The following is a 17,122-nucleotide window of genomic DNA, read 5'->3' as shown; positions in this document are numbered from 1 at the left end:
GTTTAGTCACTCAGTTGTGTCCAACTCTTTGTGACCCCAGGGACTGTAGCTCACCAGGCTTCTCTGTCCATGGGATTTCCCAGGCAAGAATACTAGAGTGGGTTGCCATTTCCTCTCCAAGGGATCTTCCTGATGCAGGGATCAAACCCGTATTTCCTGCATTGCAGGTGGATTCTTTACCACTGAGCCGCTGGGAAGCCCATAATCTGTGTATCTGAGGTTGTTGATATTTCTCCCAGAAATCTTGATTCCAGTTTGTGATTCAACCAGCCCAGCATTTCACATGATGCACTCTGCATAGAAGTTAAATAAAAAGGTGACAACTTACAGCCTTGTCATACATCTTGCCCAATTTTGAACCAGTCAGTTATTTCATGTCTGGTTCTAACTGTCGCTTCTTGACCCTCATACAGGTCTCTCAGCAGACAGGTCTGGTACACCCATCTCTTTAGGAATTTTCTACAGTTTATTGTGATCACCACAGCCAAAACTTTAGCACAGTCAATGAAACAGAAGTAGATTTTTTTTCTGGAACTCCCTTGCTTTCTCCATGATCCAACGAATGTTGGCAATTTGATCTCTGGTTCCTCTGCCTTTCCTAAACTCAGCTTGTATATCTGGGAGTTCTCAGTTCACTTACTGCTGAAGCCTAACTTGAAGGATTTTGAGCATAACCTTACTAACATGTGAAATGAGCACATGAAATGTCCCCTTGCTATCTCCAATTTTCTTGAAGAGATCTCTAGTTTCCCATTCTGTTGTTTTCCTCTACTTCTTTGCATTCATTAAGAAGGTCTTCTTATCTCTCCCTGCTATTCTCTGGAACTCTGCATTCAGTTCGATGTATCTTTCCCTTACCTTTCCTTGCTTCTCTTCTTTCCTTAGCTATTTGTAAAGCTTCTTCAGACACCACTTTGCCTTCTTGCATTTCTTTTTCTTTGGGATAGTTTTGGTCACTGCCTTCTGTACAATGTTATGCACCTCCATCCATAGTTCTTCAGGCACTTTGTCTATTAGATCTAATCCCTTGACTCTATTCATCACCTCCACTGTATGATCATAAGGGATTTTATTTGATTTAAGTCATACCTGAATGGCCTAGTGATTTTCCCTGCTTTCTTCAATTTAAATCTGAATTTTGCAATAAGGAGTTCATGATCTGAGACACAGTTAGCTCCAGGTCTTGCTTTTACTGAGTGTATAGAGCTTCTCCATCTTTGGTGCAAATAACATATCAATCTGATTTTGGTATTGACCATCTGGTGACATCCCTATGTAGAGATGTCTCTTGGGTTGTTGGAAAAGGGTGTTTGCTATGACCAGCATGTTCTCTTGACAAAACCGTTAGTCTTTGCACTGATTCATTTTGTTCTCCAAGGCCAAACTTGTCTGTTATTCTGGGTACCTCTTGACTTCCTGCTTTTGCATTCCAATCCCCTGTGATGAAAAGGACATCTTTTTTGGTGTTAGTTCTAGAAGGTCTTGTAGGTCTTCATAGAACCAGTCAACTTCAGTTTCTTTGGTATCAGTGGTTGGAGCATAGACTTGGATTACTGTGATGTTGAATGGTTTGCCTTTGGAAACAAACTGAGATCATTCTGTCGTTTTTGAGATTGCACCCAAAACCTTCATTTCAGACTCTTCTGTTGACTATGAGGGCTACTCCATTTCTTCTAAGGGATTCTTGCCCACAGTAGTACATATAATGGTCATCTGAATTAAATTCGCCCATTCCCATCCATTTTATTTCACTGATTCCTAAGATGTTGATGTTCAATCTTGCCATCTCCTGCTTGGCCATGTCCAGTTTACCCTGATTCATGGCCCTAACATTCCAGGTTCCAATGAAATATTGTTCTTTATAATCATCAGACTTCACTTTCACCATTAGATACACCCACAACTGAGCATTGTTCCCAGCATTGTTCCTTGCTGTTGGCTCAGCCGCTTCTTTCTTTCTGAAGCTATTAGTAATTGCCGTCTGCTCTTCCTCAGTAGAGGGACACCTTCCAACCTCAGGGGCTCATCTTCCAGTGTCATATCTTTGTGTCTTTTTGTACTGTCCATGAGTTTCTCCAGACAAGAATGTTGGAGTGGGTTGCCATTTCCTTTTCCAGTGGACCTCATCGGAACTCTTCACTATGACCTGACCATCTTGGGTAGTCCTGCCTGGCATGGCTCATAGCTTCACTGAGTTACAAAAGCCCCTTTGCCAGGACAAAGCTGTGATCCATGAAAGGGGTTCTCACTCATAGTTCTTCCCAAATAGCTAGACCTGGGTAGCCATCTCTGTGCCATATGACCCTGTCCTCTTGGCCATTTTTGGTTGGACCTCAAGTGAACACTTAACAAATCAGATTCCTCTCCTAGGAAGTGGGGAGTCATGTAGAATCCAGAACTAGTACAGCTGATGGAGGAGCTGAGGAAACTGATGTGGAGAAGTGCAGAGAGATGTACAAAGAAGAGGCAATTTAGCTTGTAAAAATGATGGAAATGGCCTTATTCCTGATGATTTTTCAGTTCCATAAGGCCTTGATATGCTAATTTCCTGTGCTTGGAGTCAATGCATTCTGCACACCCAGCTGCTAGTGCCCACCTTTTCTTAAACTGGCACAAGTGCACCTCTTTTCCTTGCAACCCAAAGAGACTACTCTAGGATAAAGGTGTTGTTCCTTTATAAGATAAAACATATTTTTTAAAAACCTGAATGGTTTTCTTAGAAATGAGCTTATATACTCAAAACACACCTATACCTCAGTTAACTATATGCCACGTGCTAAGTCACTTCAGTCTGGTCTGACTTTTTGTGACCCTAGGGACTGTAGCCCACCAGGTTCCTCTGTCCATGGGATTCTCCAGGCAAGAATATTGGAGTGGGTTGTCATGTCCTTCTCCAGGGGATCTTCCTGACCTGGGGATCGAACCTGCATCTGTTATGTCTCAGCATTGGCAGGCGAGTTTTTACCACTAATGTCACCTGGGAAGCCCCTCAGGGGCTTCAGTTAACTAGAAAGCACAAATCAGTAAGAGCCGTTATAAAGCAGAGTATCAACCACAAATTAGTTGAGAAACCTCTTTTTCCCCCATATTTTCTTGAATGTCTTGTCATTATACTGAAAGTCTCAAAATGTTTGATTTGCAGCAGCACCTGGATATTCTAAAAAAATTCCATTACATGATCATGTAGTTTCTAAAGGGGTGTTGAGGACCTAAGGGTGGTTGGGGTTATAGGACTGAGCTAAACCAAAGAAGCAGGGAAGGGAATTCCCTGGCAATCTAGTGGTTAGGACTCCACACTTTCACAGCTGAGGGCCCAAGTTCAATTCCTGGTCAGGGAACTAAGCTGTATGGTGCAGCAAAAAAAAAAAAAAAAAAAAAGGCGGGGGGAAAGAAACAAACAGGGAAAAGGAGGGAAAAGCTATCTAAGCGTGTATTATCTATCTATCTATCTGTAATAAATGTCTATTATCCCTATCATAAAGTGGGGATATTAATGGAACCACTTTGTATCATTGATCCAAGTAGTAAATGAAACAGTGCATACAAAATTCTTTGCTGCCTGGCATATAGATTAAAACCCATAAATTTTTTTTAGCTATAAGATCATGAAAATGTGACAAAACTTGGTGCTGGAACCAGGTTTTAAAGGAAAATGCTCTAAAATTAAATTTAAATTAAAGTAAATGCTCTGACACTCAGTAGCTTTGTGTGGGTAGGTACTGGGTCTTGGTTGCTATAGTTTTCTTAGAACTCAGTGCCTCTTCCGTAAATAATTTTTTGAATAACCACTGAGCCCTCAGGAGGATATCACAGGGCTGAATAGCAGTTTGAAAGCTTTGGAAAGTAAAATGATGATTTTGAAGAGGATTCTAAATCTGGGGTAGAAGTATTGAAAAGTAGGTAGATGAGAAGAATGGAGAGGAGGAGTTCATGGACTTAGAAGGTCAACATGAACACACATACATTCTTAAATTTTCCAGAGTCTGAGGTCATGAGCTTAGTCAAGGAATAAAACATGATATGGGTTGTATTCAGTTCAGTTCAGTTCAGTTCAGTTGCTCAGTCATGTCCGACTCTTTGCGACCCCATGAATCGCATCATGCCAGGCCTCCCTGTCCATCACCAACTCCCAGAGTCTACTCAAACTCATGTCCATCGAGTCGGTGATGCCATCCAGCCATCTCATCCTCTGTCGTCCCCTTCTCCTCCTGCCCCCAATCCCTCCCAGCATCAGGGTCTTTTCCAATGAGTCAGCTCTTCACATGAGGTGGCCAAAGTATTGGAGTTTCAGCTTCCGCATCAGTCCTTCCAATGAACACCTAGGACTGATCTCCTTTAGGATGGACTGGTTGGATCTCCTTGCAGTCCAAGGGACTCTCAAGAGTCTTCTCAAACACCACAGTTCAAAAGCATCAATTTTTCGGCGCTCAGCTTTCTCCACAGTCCAACTCTCACATCCATACATGACCACTGGAAAAACCATAGCCTTGACTAGACGGACCTTTGTTGGCAAAGTAATGTCTCTGTTTTTTAATATGCTGTCTAGGTTGGTCATAACTTTCCTTCCAAGGAGTAAGCGTCTTTTAATTTCATGGCTGCAATCACCATCTACAGTGATTTTGGAGCCCCAAAAAAATAAAGTCTGCCACTGTTTTCACTGTTTCCCCATCTATTTGCCATGAAGTGATGAGACCAGATGCCATATCTTAGTTTTCCGAATGTTGAGCTTGTATTACACCCCCTCAATTCATATGTTGAAGCCCTAACTCCCCAGTACCTCAGAATGTGACTTTATTTGAGCACAGGGACATTTCAGATATGGTTAAGACGAGGTCTGCAATAGCCAAGACAAGGAAGCAGCCTAACTGTCCATCGACAGATGAATGGATAAGTAAGGTGTTTTATATAGATATATATATGTATATATAGTGGAATATTGCTTAGCCACAGAAGAGAATGGGGCTTTCTCTGGTGGCTCAGTTGTAAAAGAATCCACCTGCCAAGCAGGAGACCTGGGTTCACTCCCTGGGTCAGGAAGATCCTCTAGAGGAGGAAATGACAACCCACTCCAGTATTCTTCCCTGGTAAATCCCATGGACAGAGAAACCTGGAGGGCTACAGTCCATGGGGTCGCAAAAAGTCGGACATGACTTATGACAGACTTTGACTTTCATAGAAGAGAATGAAAGAATGCTATTTGTTTTTTTAAATTTATTTATATTTGTGCTTGTGCACACAGGCTTTCTCTAGTTGTGGAGAGTGGGCGCTACTTTCTAGTTTCAGTGTGGAAGCTTCTCATTGCAGAGGCTTCTCTTGTTGCAGAGCATCAGTTCTAGAACCTGAGGTTCCATAGTTGGGGTGCACGGGCTTGGTTGCTCCACGGCATGTGGAATCTTCCCAGACCAGGGATTGAACCCATGTCCTTTGCATTGGCAGGTGGATTTTTATCAACTGTACCACCAGAGAAGTCGAAAATAATGCTGTTTGCAACAACATGGATGGGCCTAGAGATTATCATACTAAGTGAAGTAAGTCAGACAAGTATTATATCACTTATATATGTGATATAAAAAATGATACAAATTAGCTTATTTACTAAACTGAAATAGATTCACAGACACAGAAAACAAATTTATGATTACCAAAGGTGAAGAGGGGGCAAGGACAAATTAGGAATTTGGGATTAATAGGTATACACTACTATATATAAAATAGATCCATCTACAAGGACCTATTATATAGCACAGGGACCCATATTCAGTATCATATAATAACTTATAATGGAATTACTTTGCTATACATCAGAAACACTGTAAATTAATTAAACTTCAATTTTAAAAAAATATGAGGTCAATCTGGAGAAGGGTGGGCTTCTAATCCAAAAGCTCTAGTGTCCTTAAAAAAAGACAAAAACTGGACATAGACAAGCACACAGGGAGAATATCAGGTTAAGATGAAGTTAGAGATCAAGGTAGTGATCCTACAAGCCAGGAACACTGAAGATGGCTAGCAAATCACCAGCTAGTTGAGAAGACTGCAACCCTTCCTCTCACAGCCCTCAGAGGGAACCAACTCTGCTCATAGGTTGATTTTGGACATCCAGCCTCCAGAACTCTGATACAATGAATTCCTGTTGGTTAAACCACCCATTTTGTAGTACTTTGTTACCACATTTGCTAGGCAGCCCTAGCAAACTAACATTAATATGTGAAACAAACAAATCCAGAAATGCTGCCCCTCTGGCTTTCCCAGTGGTAATTCCTGCCCAAGCCCAGATAAATAGATCTCTATGTGCTTGCCCCAAACCACTTCTGTTAGAACAACTCTTGCCAGGTAGGCTTCCAAGCAGCAGGCAGAATGATGTGGAAAGCCGTTGACCTATTATTCCCAAGGAGCACAGTAGTTTTAAGTCTGAACAACTGCAACCATGCAATTAACAACAACAACAAAATCCTGCCTAGGTCTGAGGAGCTTAAAAAAAGTTTGCAATTTAGCTATTTTATCCTAATGGTATTTTAATAAGTAATAACTGCTATACATTGATTGATTATTATTACAGGTTAGGGAGTTTGCTAAACATTTTATACCCATCATTTCTTTAAACCTCTCAACAACCTTAGGAAATAAGAATTATTATTATTTACATTTTATCAAGGAAGAAACTGAGACTCAGAGGATTAGCTTGTCTGTAAATGCATAGCTAGTCAGTAATGGAGCTGACCTCAGACCCAGAGTCCATGATTTTTGTTACCACACTCCTCTGTCTCCTGAGAGGGTACTGGGCCTCCATGCAGAGAAAGCTTATGGAACATTAGATCCCTCCCCTGTCTCCTTGTATATTGATGTAAAAGCTACTGCTTGTTTTGCCTGCATTTTCAAGCTCAAAATGAAAGAAAAGTGACTGGCACATAGTAAGTGCTCAGTAAGTGTTACTTATTATTACTATTAATATTGCATTGTACATATTCTTCTCTGGCAAGGGAGGTGAATCCCTAGTCTATTGCTAACAATGAATACTTAGAAGTGTTCCTCAATGAACAAGACAAGTGGAGTGGGGCCTGGAAAGTTAAGTTGATCTAGGAAGAAAATGAGAAGTGAGGGTAGGGAGCTTAGGCTGGGGGTAGGGGGGTGGCGAGGGACAGAGAAAGTAGTTGGCCGAAGGCCAGACACCACTTTGCCTTTGGTGTGGCTACCCCTGGGGTTTCAGAGGTGGGGGTTGTAAAGGCTTTCTACTCATGATTGGTCAGTTCACCTTGCTTTATCCTGTATTTTCTCCCTTCTGGGGTGTTGAGGAGGCTGCAGCTTGTGGTTACATAAAGCTTCCTGGAAGAATTCCAGGAAGAGGAGACATGCATGGGGTGCTGACAAAGGTTCCGGGAGTGAAGGACTGTGTGAGCAAGAGTGATTGTGCACTGTCCGACGGCACCATGACAAGGCCGGAGGGCAGTGGAATCAGGCAGATTTAGGTGGAAATTCCAGCTCTCCCATTTTAGCAACTGTGTGACTTACCTTCTTGAGTGTGATTTCCACTTCTATAATAAGGATGATAATGGTACCTATTGCAAAAACACTTAAAAGCCTAGTAGAATGCCTCATAAATAATAGCAGCTATTACTGTTATTGTTAGAGTTTAATATCCTCTCTGCCTCCGTCCTGTTCCCTCAGTCCTGAAAATTTGAGTCAAATACCTCCAAGTGCTCCTTGATACCTCTGCTTTCCCCTGGTCTTTCCAGTAGGGCCAGGCCTTCAGGGACACCTGGGCAGCCCCAGGACAATGGAAAGCATCCCTTCATGACTCCGGGATGGTCCTTTTTCCCTCACAGCCTAGGAAGGGTTGATAAAAGTCTTATCTGAGTCACATTCCATTACAGGATTAAATCAGACTTGCTCTGGGGCCTTCTGTCTGCTACCCTAGGCTGCATGCCGGCAGCTCCTTGTTACTGCCTTTAGCCCAATCTGAGGTCATCACACTTCTTTGGGCCCAAGGGACCCTTGGGGGCAGAGGCTGAGGAGAGGCTCTGGCCGCCATTTGGGATCCATTTCAAGTAGCAAGGACTGACTAAGCATGGAGTTCAACAGCCCCGCACATGCTAGGCACTTTGGTTTGCAGACTAGGAGGAAGGATGCTCACCTGGTCAGCTCCAACCTGAGGAGAGAAAAGACAGGCCCCACGAGGGCAGTGACAGGGATGAAGGAGATCAGCAAACAAGAGGGAATGGGACAAAGGAAAAATTGTGTGACTGCAGGCAAGTTGCTAAATTTCTCTGAGATTTAGTTTCTTTAACTCTGAGGTCATAATATTATCATTTACCGCAAGAAGTTAATTTAGATGGACACACATGTTAAAACAACCAGGTTTTAGAGAGAAACCTGAGTTTGGATTCTGGCTTGGCCACCTTGTGCCGTAACTGTTAACTTCTCAGAATGTCAGTTTTCTCATGGGTAAAAAGGAGGAAATAACGCTTCCCTCCCAGGGCTGTACCGGTTAGAGAAATTTATGCATAGCAGTTAATGCTTACTGGGGCAAATGCATACCTTGTCTGCTGTCCTAGAACTGCTCAATGAATGGGTACTCATAATTCTTCCTAGGCAATGTAGGTGGGAGTGGGCTTAGCCTTCTGGTCTACCTTCTCAAATTAGAGAGGCAGCAGAGAAGATGCATTTCTCTTGCCTAGGTCTCGAGTGTGTGTGTATGGGGGGTGATGGGGTTTCGGGGAGAAGGGTTAGGATGGGTGCATGTCTCTGTGTGTCCCCTGGCAGAAAGAGCCTGGACTGAGCCAGATGCCACCTCAGTGTGGGGTCAACACCATGAAATGTATACTGGACTTGGGACCAATCTCAGCTTGGAGGGCACAGCAGGAAGAGAGAAAGTGGGATTTCGTTAGCCTCCAACACCCAGGTGGGCCTTACAATGCATGTGTATTCAGTCATATCCTATTCTTTGCAACCCCATGGACTGTTGCCCTCAGGATCCTATGGTATTTTCCAGGCAAGAATAGTGGAGCAGGTTGCTATTTCCTCCTCCAGGGAATCTTCCTGACCCAGGGATTGAACTCAAGTCTGCTACATTAGCAGGTGGATTCTTTACTACTGCACCATCTTGGAAGCCCAGGGCCTTGGAGTGGACAGATGAAAGCTGGAATCTGTCTGTGAGACTATCCAACAACAGGGAAGGCCTGAATGCTCAGCACCCGGCTGCCCCAGCAAGGGCTCATTCCTGAGTCTGAGGTGCCACCTCAGGAGCTCCCAGCTAGTAATTCAGTCTCTCTCTCTGCTCAGATCTTTTATCTTTCTGGCTCCCTTTTCTTTCTTACTTCTTATTTTTATTTGCCAACACTCCATAATTTTATTGTGATTCTTTTATTGTGACCTAGACCTAGTGGGTGATCTGGCAAATGTGAAGGGGCACCATACCCTTTGCCTGTTGGAAACACAACAATCTTTGTGTAATGACTGTCTGCATGGCATGATCTCATCTCATTCTCAGAGTAACCCTGTGAGTGAACTTCTCTTAATACCCTCCTATTACAGTTGAGGAAGCTCTCATTCTATGAGATAAAACAACTTTCTCATGGTTATTTGGTTACAAAGTGGTTGAAGCAAGACTTATTCAAAGATGGGGTGACTTTTCCATTCCAACTCCAGGTAAAGAGCATTCTCAGGTCTAAGCTGTACTTTCTACACTCATGGATCCTGGGGAAGTGTGAGAGCTGAGCTGTTCTCTCAGGGGATGCCGCAGCCTCTGTGGAGTGGGCACTGTGCCTCCAGAAACAGTGGGCTGATGGAGGGTCCTCTGATGTCTTCCTCAGGGGGCACTGAGCTCGTAGGAGTGGGTATGCTGAAAGTGTAGATGGCTTCGTCCAAGTTTTAAAAGGGAGCCCAGAGGTTCCTGGGGAACAGAAGAAAAATAAAGCAAAAATGGTGGAGGCAGTCGGTTACTTTGAAGTGAAGCCAGTGGATGCCCCCTGCTGTGGTAGTGATTGGGTTTCCCTAGTAGCTCAGTGGTGAGCATTCCATGAACAGAGGAGCCTGGAAGGCCACAGTCCACGGGGTCCCAAAGAGTCAGACACGACTGAGCGACTAACATACACATGGCAGTGGTTAGGCACATGAGCCTTGGAGTCTAACATTTGGATTCGAGTGTCACATTGGCACCTGCTTCTGTGGGTGACCTTTTACAAGGCATTTAAATTCTCAAAGCGTCAGTTTCTCCATCTGTAAAATGGAGATGATAGTGGTACTTTGTTGTGAAGATCAAATGATATCATGTTCCATAAAGCTCTTAGTCTAATGCCTGGACCTCAGTCAATTTATTTTAAAAGGTATTATTGTTAAAAAATAAAAATAAATAAAAGGTGTTATTGTTAATAAAATTAGACTAAGAGTAAATACCTATCAGAAGTGTTCTTTATCTTGATCTGGGTGATGGTTATATGAGTGTGTATCTATGTAAAAGAAAAAACCTTGAATTGTACATTTAAGATCAAATTACTTTTCATGTGTGAAAATTAGTACATTCTACATTTTATTGTATGTATCTTATACCTTACCCCCCCTCCAAAAAAAAAAGAACAAGAAAAACAAAAGGAAGCTCTTGCAAGCTAGAGTTTAATAGAATGAAATGGTTCAAATAAAAAAAAATTGCAGACTAAAATGTAGGAAAAAATGTATTGTGGAGGTATATCAGTCAGGAAGTTAATAAAAACATTTTCTTCCCCTCAAATTTTGTAATGGTTATGGGATTCATCAGGGTTTTTCTGTGTTTTTGACCACACTGCACAGGATGTGGGATCTTAGTCCGTCCCCCGCCCCCAGGGATTGGACCTGTGTCTCCTGCAGTGGAATCAGGAAGTCCTAACCACCGGACCACTCTGGAAGTCCCTGTCAGTTTTTTTTTTTTTTTTTTTAATGTGTAATTTCGTGTGCTTTCTTTTATTATCCTAAGTAAACATTCACTTGTAGTGAAAAAAAAAATGTGAATGAGCCCATCTTTGGTAGCACTGTGCACGGGGACCCTCTTGGGGAAGGAGAGAAAACAGGAGTTGCCAGGTTGGATAAAGACAGAGTCACACCCAGCCTGCCCTTATCCCTCAACTGGTTGGAGCCAATAAACTGCTTGGATGTGGGGTCCTGTGGTTGTCCTGGGGGAAGCCTGCCTGATGGGAAGCCTGCTGTGCTCAGGCTCAGCTTTTTGCCCCTACAGAAGGAGCTCCCACTGTATCATCTTCCCCACTGGGAACAGCATGAACAACACAGTGATGTCAGTCCAATCAATTCTCCCTCCTAACAGTTCTCAGCAGTGACCTGGGAGGTGAGGCATCCTTAGGGGGACTTTATTGAGTAATAAGAATTAAGAACACTGAGAAGGGGGGTCATCCATGCTCTGGGCCCCTGATTAACAGGGCTGGTAGCAAGGCCTCCCATTATGTCCTAGAGCTATTACCTCGGGGAAATGGAACTGGACAAGCCTGCCTTCCCATTATGCAAAGAAAGGGCTTTTCAAGTAAATTTCCATTTAAGTATGAGCTTAGATCAGTGAAGATGGGGCCATAATAGCTGAGATGGTCATCACAGCTATTAAAAATACATTTTTTTACCATGTGCTCAGGCTGCCTTGTCATTTTCATACCATTTATCCCCAGAAGACTGTGACTCAACCTTTCCCAAGTTTCTCACAGGCAGGTTAACATCCGTCTGTATTTTCAACTTTTTAATTCTTTGACATACATCCTGAGTGAAATTTACATCCTTGACACAGCCTACGGATGTATTCAGAATGTGATAAAAAATTGGTCCTGGATTGAGATGGAGATGGGTGGTGGGCAGTAAATAAGGCACTCCACTCACTGGTCATTGCCTGTGGTGCTGGGCTTACCTCTCCAGTTAGACCATCTTGTTTTGCTGTTCCCTACACAGGACCTCAGACATACATAGTGCATTTTTAGCTCAATGCCTTTAGATGGTTGTCTCTGCTGCCTGGATACTCTTCCCCCATGCTCTATCAGGCTGACTCCAGGTCTCAGCTTGAACCTGTGTCTTCAAAGATGCCCTCTGACTCACTCCCCACCCCCAGACATGGTTAGGACTTTCAATTGGTTTTCTATCTTTGAGTAACAAACTGCCCTTAGCCATTTGCTCATGATTCTGCAGTTTGATTGGCTCAATCTTGCCTGGATAACCCCTGTAGCTGCAGTCAGTTGTTGAGTTGACTGACAGCTAGCTATTCCTGGGTAACTTTGCTCATATGTAGGAAGCCTCAGTCAAAGTGGTGTAAACAGCTGGGACAGCTGGAATGTCTGGGAAGCTAGGATGCTAACCTGGGGCTTCCTTACATGGTGGCTTCAGGGTAGCAGGAGAGTGCAAGTAGAAGCTGCCAGGTTCCTTAATGCTGAAGTTCAGAAGTCACATAATGTCACTTCTACTGCATTCTGTTACTTGAAGAAAGTCCTAGGGCCAGCACAAATTCAAAGGCAGAGAAATAGACTCATTTCTTTATGCAAAGTCACCTTGCAAAAGGGCAGGTATCCAGGGATGGAAGGGCTTACTTTGTCCATCATTTAGCACAGACTTAGTTCCGTAAGCATTTCCTTCAATGCTCTTATAACTGGTGTTGACTAATGCCTTGTATGATTGTTTACTTGTCATTTTTATTTCCTACTAGACAATAAGGTCTATGAATGTAGGGATTGACTATCTTGTTCATCACTCTATTCCCAGAGCTTGGAACATAGGGCTTAGTTGTTCAGTTGTGTTTGACTTTTTGTGACCCCACGCACTATAACCCGCCATGCTCCTCTGTCCATGGGGATTCTCCAGGCAAGTAAACTGGAGTGGGTAGCCATGCCCTCCTCCAGGGGAATCTTCCCAACCCAGGGACTGAACCCAGGTCTCCCACATCACAGACAGATTCTTTACTGTCTGAGCCACCAGGTAAGCCCTAGGGGAAACTAAGTAGTTGTTAAATGAACAGATGGATGAATGAATGAATAAATAAGGGTCCAGGTGTCCCAAAGTTGCAGCTAAGGCTTTGGAGATAGTCTTGGGTTTGAATCCTTGTTTTTATCACTTTCTAGGGGTTTGACCTTAGACAGGTTGCTTGATCTCTGAGCCTTAATTTATCTTTAGAGATTAAAATAAACTGCACCTCAGAGTCCAGTCCTAACCATGAGGGTTTCAACTCCATGTTTGCTTTCTTTGTTCTTCTTTGTGACCCTCTTAGCTTTCATACTCATTAGGTGAGGGCTGCTAGTTTCCTTTCCCCAACTCCCAAGCATTGGAAACTGGGCTTTCAGGGCAAGTGGCTCTCAGAGTACATCCTTTGAAGGTCCCCAGGAGTTGTTATTATTATTTTTGTGTGTGTGTGGTGCCATGAAGCATGTGGGATCTTAGTTCTCTGACCAGGGATCAAACTAGCAACCCCTGGAATGGAAGCACAGACAGGAGTCTATTCTGTATAGACCATTGCCCCAAAACTATTAATGGTTATAAACCAGTGGTTCTCAACTAGGAGTGATTCTGCCCCTCAGGGGACATTTGGCAATGTCTGAGACATTTTTGGTTGTCACAGACATTTTTGGTTGGGGAGAGGCATGCTGCTGGCATCTAGAGGCTAGCAGCTAGGGATGTTAAACATCTTACAATGGACAGCCCTCTCCCAGCCCCAACAAAGAATTGTTGATCCAGGGGATCTTCCCAACCCAGGGATTGAATCCAGATCTCCGGCACTGCAGACAGATTCTTTATTGTTTGAGCTACCCGGGAAACCCCAACAAAGAATTAAACGGTTGAAGGCAGGAGGAGAAGGGGACAACAGAGGATAATACGGCTGGATGGCATCACCGACTCGATGAACATGAGTTTGAGCAAGCTCCGGGACTTGGTGATGGACAGGGAAGCCTGGCGTGCTGCAAGTCCAGGGGTTCGCAAAAAGTCGGACACAACTGAGTGACTGAACTGAAACTGAAATAATCCGTAGAGCTGAAACCATGATAGGACTGACTGTTCTTTCCATCCTCACCGGGTTTAGATGCACTAGGTTTTACCTGGTAGTAGTCAGCCTTCATCCTTCTTTAGCTCTGGTGTCTGGTGATGCCCGCAGTCTTCTCATTCCTGGACCTCACAGCTTTTGATTAACAGATTTTCTGCTTGGCAAGTTTGTTGAGGGGAGGGAGGAAATGACTCCATCTGCTGGCCACAGCTGGGATCACAGCAGGAGAAGGCAATGGAGTTTTTTCTGGGAAAGGACTCACGTGTGTCAACCTTCAGTTCAGTTCAGTCACTCAGTTGCTTCTGAGCAAGGGTCTTTTAATTTCATGACTGCAGTCACCATCTCCAGTGATTTTGGAGCCCAAGAAAATAAAGTCTCTCACTGTTTCCATTGTTTCCCCATCTATTTGCCATGAAGTGATGGGACTGGATGCCATGATTTTAGTTTTCTGAATGTTGAGTTTTAAGCCAACTTTTTCACTCTCCTCTTTCACTTTCATCAAGAGGCTCTCTAGTTCCTCTTCTTAAGGGTGGTGTCATCTGCATATCTGAGGTTATTGATATTCAACCTTCACCGTGTTACAAACCCCTAGAGTTCCTGAAGAATGTTAGTTGGGACAGCACACAACTGGATAAAGTTGTTACTGAAGCTGTTGTATGTGATAAGCATCGGGTTAGAACCTAGAGTTGAATTCAGCAACTTCTTATTCTTTCTTCTTTTTAAGAAATTGTTTTAAAAATTATCCCAGAGGAGTAGACCTAGGAATGGACATGATCCTAGAACTTCATTTTCTCAAAGGGGGTTAATGTCCTGGGCTTAGCAGCACTTCAGCCCGGAAGGTGCTCATAGCTGCCTAGTGGGTACTTGGTACACACTTGCTGAACTGAATCCAGAGTTTAGGAGAAACTGCACCAGCATGCGGCTGCTTTTAAAAGCCCTGTTGGAAAGAACATTTACTCAACCAGAGAAAGAAGAGAAGGATAGAAGGAGGGAAAGGTGTTAAGGGATGCCTGGGTACTTTATGTGTCATTTCCTCTGATCCTCGCAACAACTTGGTATGGTCAATTACTGACCATCATTATCATCACCCACATTTTATGTTATAGATGGAGAGGTTTAGTGACTTGCATTAAGCCATTGCTGGTATATAATGGAACCACAATTTGAATCCAGGTCTCTCTGGGCCAAAGAGACTAAAGTCCTATTTCCGTTATACCACAAAGTTCTTCCATAACAGAAGTGTTTTGTTTGTTTGTTTTTTATGTTTACTTATTTATTTTTTGACCATGCTATGTGGCAAGCATGAATCTTAGTTTCCCAAGCAGGGATAGACCCATGCCCCCTTCAGTGGAAGTGGGGAATCTCAACCAGTGGACCACCAGGGAAGTCCTGAAATGATTTTAAAATAATAATAAAAATGTAAACAACTACTGTTTATTGACTTCCAACCATATGCCAAGGTCTGTGCTAACATTTCACACAGATTATCTCATTTAAACCCTCTTATTAAATCTCACCATGAGCCTGTAAGGTAGGTATTGTTCCTATTATTCCCATTTTATAGACCAGGATACTGCTGAAGTTCATAAGAATTCAGTGTCTTACTCTAGGTTTCATAGCTGTGAAATAGCAGTGTGCAGGGGGAAAAAAGGGAGTTTTTTCAAAGGATCAGAATGGAAGAACGAATGTAAAGAAGGAAAGGAAAAGAGAAAAACAAAGGGAAAGGAGGGGAGGTGGAAAGAGAGTGTCACTGGAGGGGCTTCTCCAGAACTGGTCACCTGTCTGGTCTTGGCCATAGAAGAGGTGAGGAAAGGGCTATCAACACTGGGAAAGCATCGCAGTAAGGTGCACACACTGCCGCCTCCCACCTTCAGAAGTTGACCTGCGGCAAACATAGCTACCTGGTCAAGTGGAAGAGAAAATACAACGGAATGCCAAGTCTAAAAGACTAAATACCGCCTCAGCCAGTGAATGAGGCACCTAAAAATTGTATGATGCAGATTCAGGCATGAATTCCATGAAGGAACACTACCTAAACTTAAGAGGGCACCTTTGCAGCATCTTTGAAGCAACTTTCGTGTTTCAAAAATTAGTCATGAATTGAGTGTTTTGATTTTAAATTTTTAAAAAAATAAAAATGAAGAATTCATAATGTTCTATTTATTAACCTGAGTAGTGGTTCATGGGTACTCTTTTTATATTATTCTTTAACTATTGTTATATACTATGTGTTATGTGTAAGCATATTTATATACTATATCTGATATAATTGTATCATATCCATAAAATAGGGATAATAATATCTGCTTTGCAGGGTTGTCATGCAACGGATGGGCTTCCCAGGTGGCTCAGTGGTAAAAAATCTGCCTGCCAATGCAGGAGCCACAGGAGATGCAAATCTGATCCCTGGGTCGGGAAGATCCCTTTGAGGAGGAAATGGCAACCCACTCCAGTATTCTTGCCTGAAAAAAGTCCAAGGACAGAGGAGCCTGGTGGGCCACAGTCCATGGGATTGCAAACAGTCAAATATGACTGAGCAACTGAGCAGACACACATGCAAACAAGTGATCTGATATGTAAAGATGCCAGCAGAGAGTAATTGCTCAAAATAGCTTACATGTATCCAGTGTTCATTGTGTTAACAATTGTTCTAAATATATTACATGGATTATCTCATCCAGTTCTTACCCCAAATGAATAGCATGAATTCTTGTTATGATCCTCACTTTACAAATGAATGACCAAAAGGACATAGATTAAATGATATTCCAAGATTTTGAGAACATCGGCAATGGTGGAATTAGAGTTTGAACCTAGTAATATGGCTCAGGGCCTGAATTATATAGCTCTCCACTCAACTATCTTCCAGTAAAGAACTCACTATTACCCACCATTTTACCTCCTGAGAGAGAAGAAGGTAAAAGGAAGCCTAATGTCATTTTGGAAATAAAATACCTTTGAACCAGACTGAGACTGGTGATGTTGGAGGCGCAAGGAGGTAGAGATCAGGAGTTTACAAAGGTGTTGGGAGGGGTCCACATTACTAAAGCTGATGATCATGATTTTCATTTTTTAAAAACATTTAAGAAATAAGATAATTATTTAAATTTTTTCTCTTGATAAAAGGGAACAGTT

At 42.9% G+C, this 17,122-nt stretch overlaps 1 protein-coding gene across 1 annotated transcript in view; it reads left to right on the top strand.

The window, feature by feature from the left end:
- The window catches only part of GFRA3 (GDNF family receptor alpha 3), a 45,528-nt gene extending 28,939 nt beyond the window's left edge, over nt 1–16,589 (top strand). The window contains exons 7-8 of the mRNA XM_061151395.1: nt 5,437–5,528; nt 16,302–16,589. Of these exons, the coding sequence (XP_061007378.1) occupies nt 5,437–5,528; nt 16,302–16,523 (314 nt within the window). The 3' untranslated portion in view covers nt 16,524–16,589. The remainder of the gene's footprint in view (nt 1–5,436; nt 5,529–16,301) is intronic.
- Nucleotides 16,590–17,122: the final 533 nt, after the last annotated feature.

This window comes from Dama dama, chromosome 9 (genome assembly GCF_033118175.1).
Source record: "Dama dama isolate Ldn47 chromosome 9, ASM3311817v1, whole genome shotgun sequence".
Lineage (NCBI taxonomy): Eukaryota > Metazoa > Chordata > Mammalia > Artiodactyla > Cervidae > Dama > Dama dama.
Note: the sequence above shows the minus strand (reverse complement) of the source record. Positions and strands in the feature narration are given on the sequence as shown.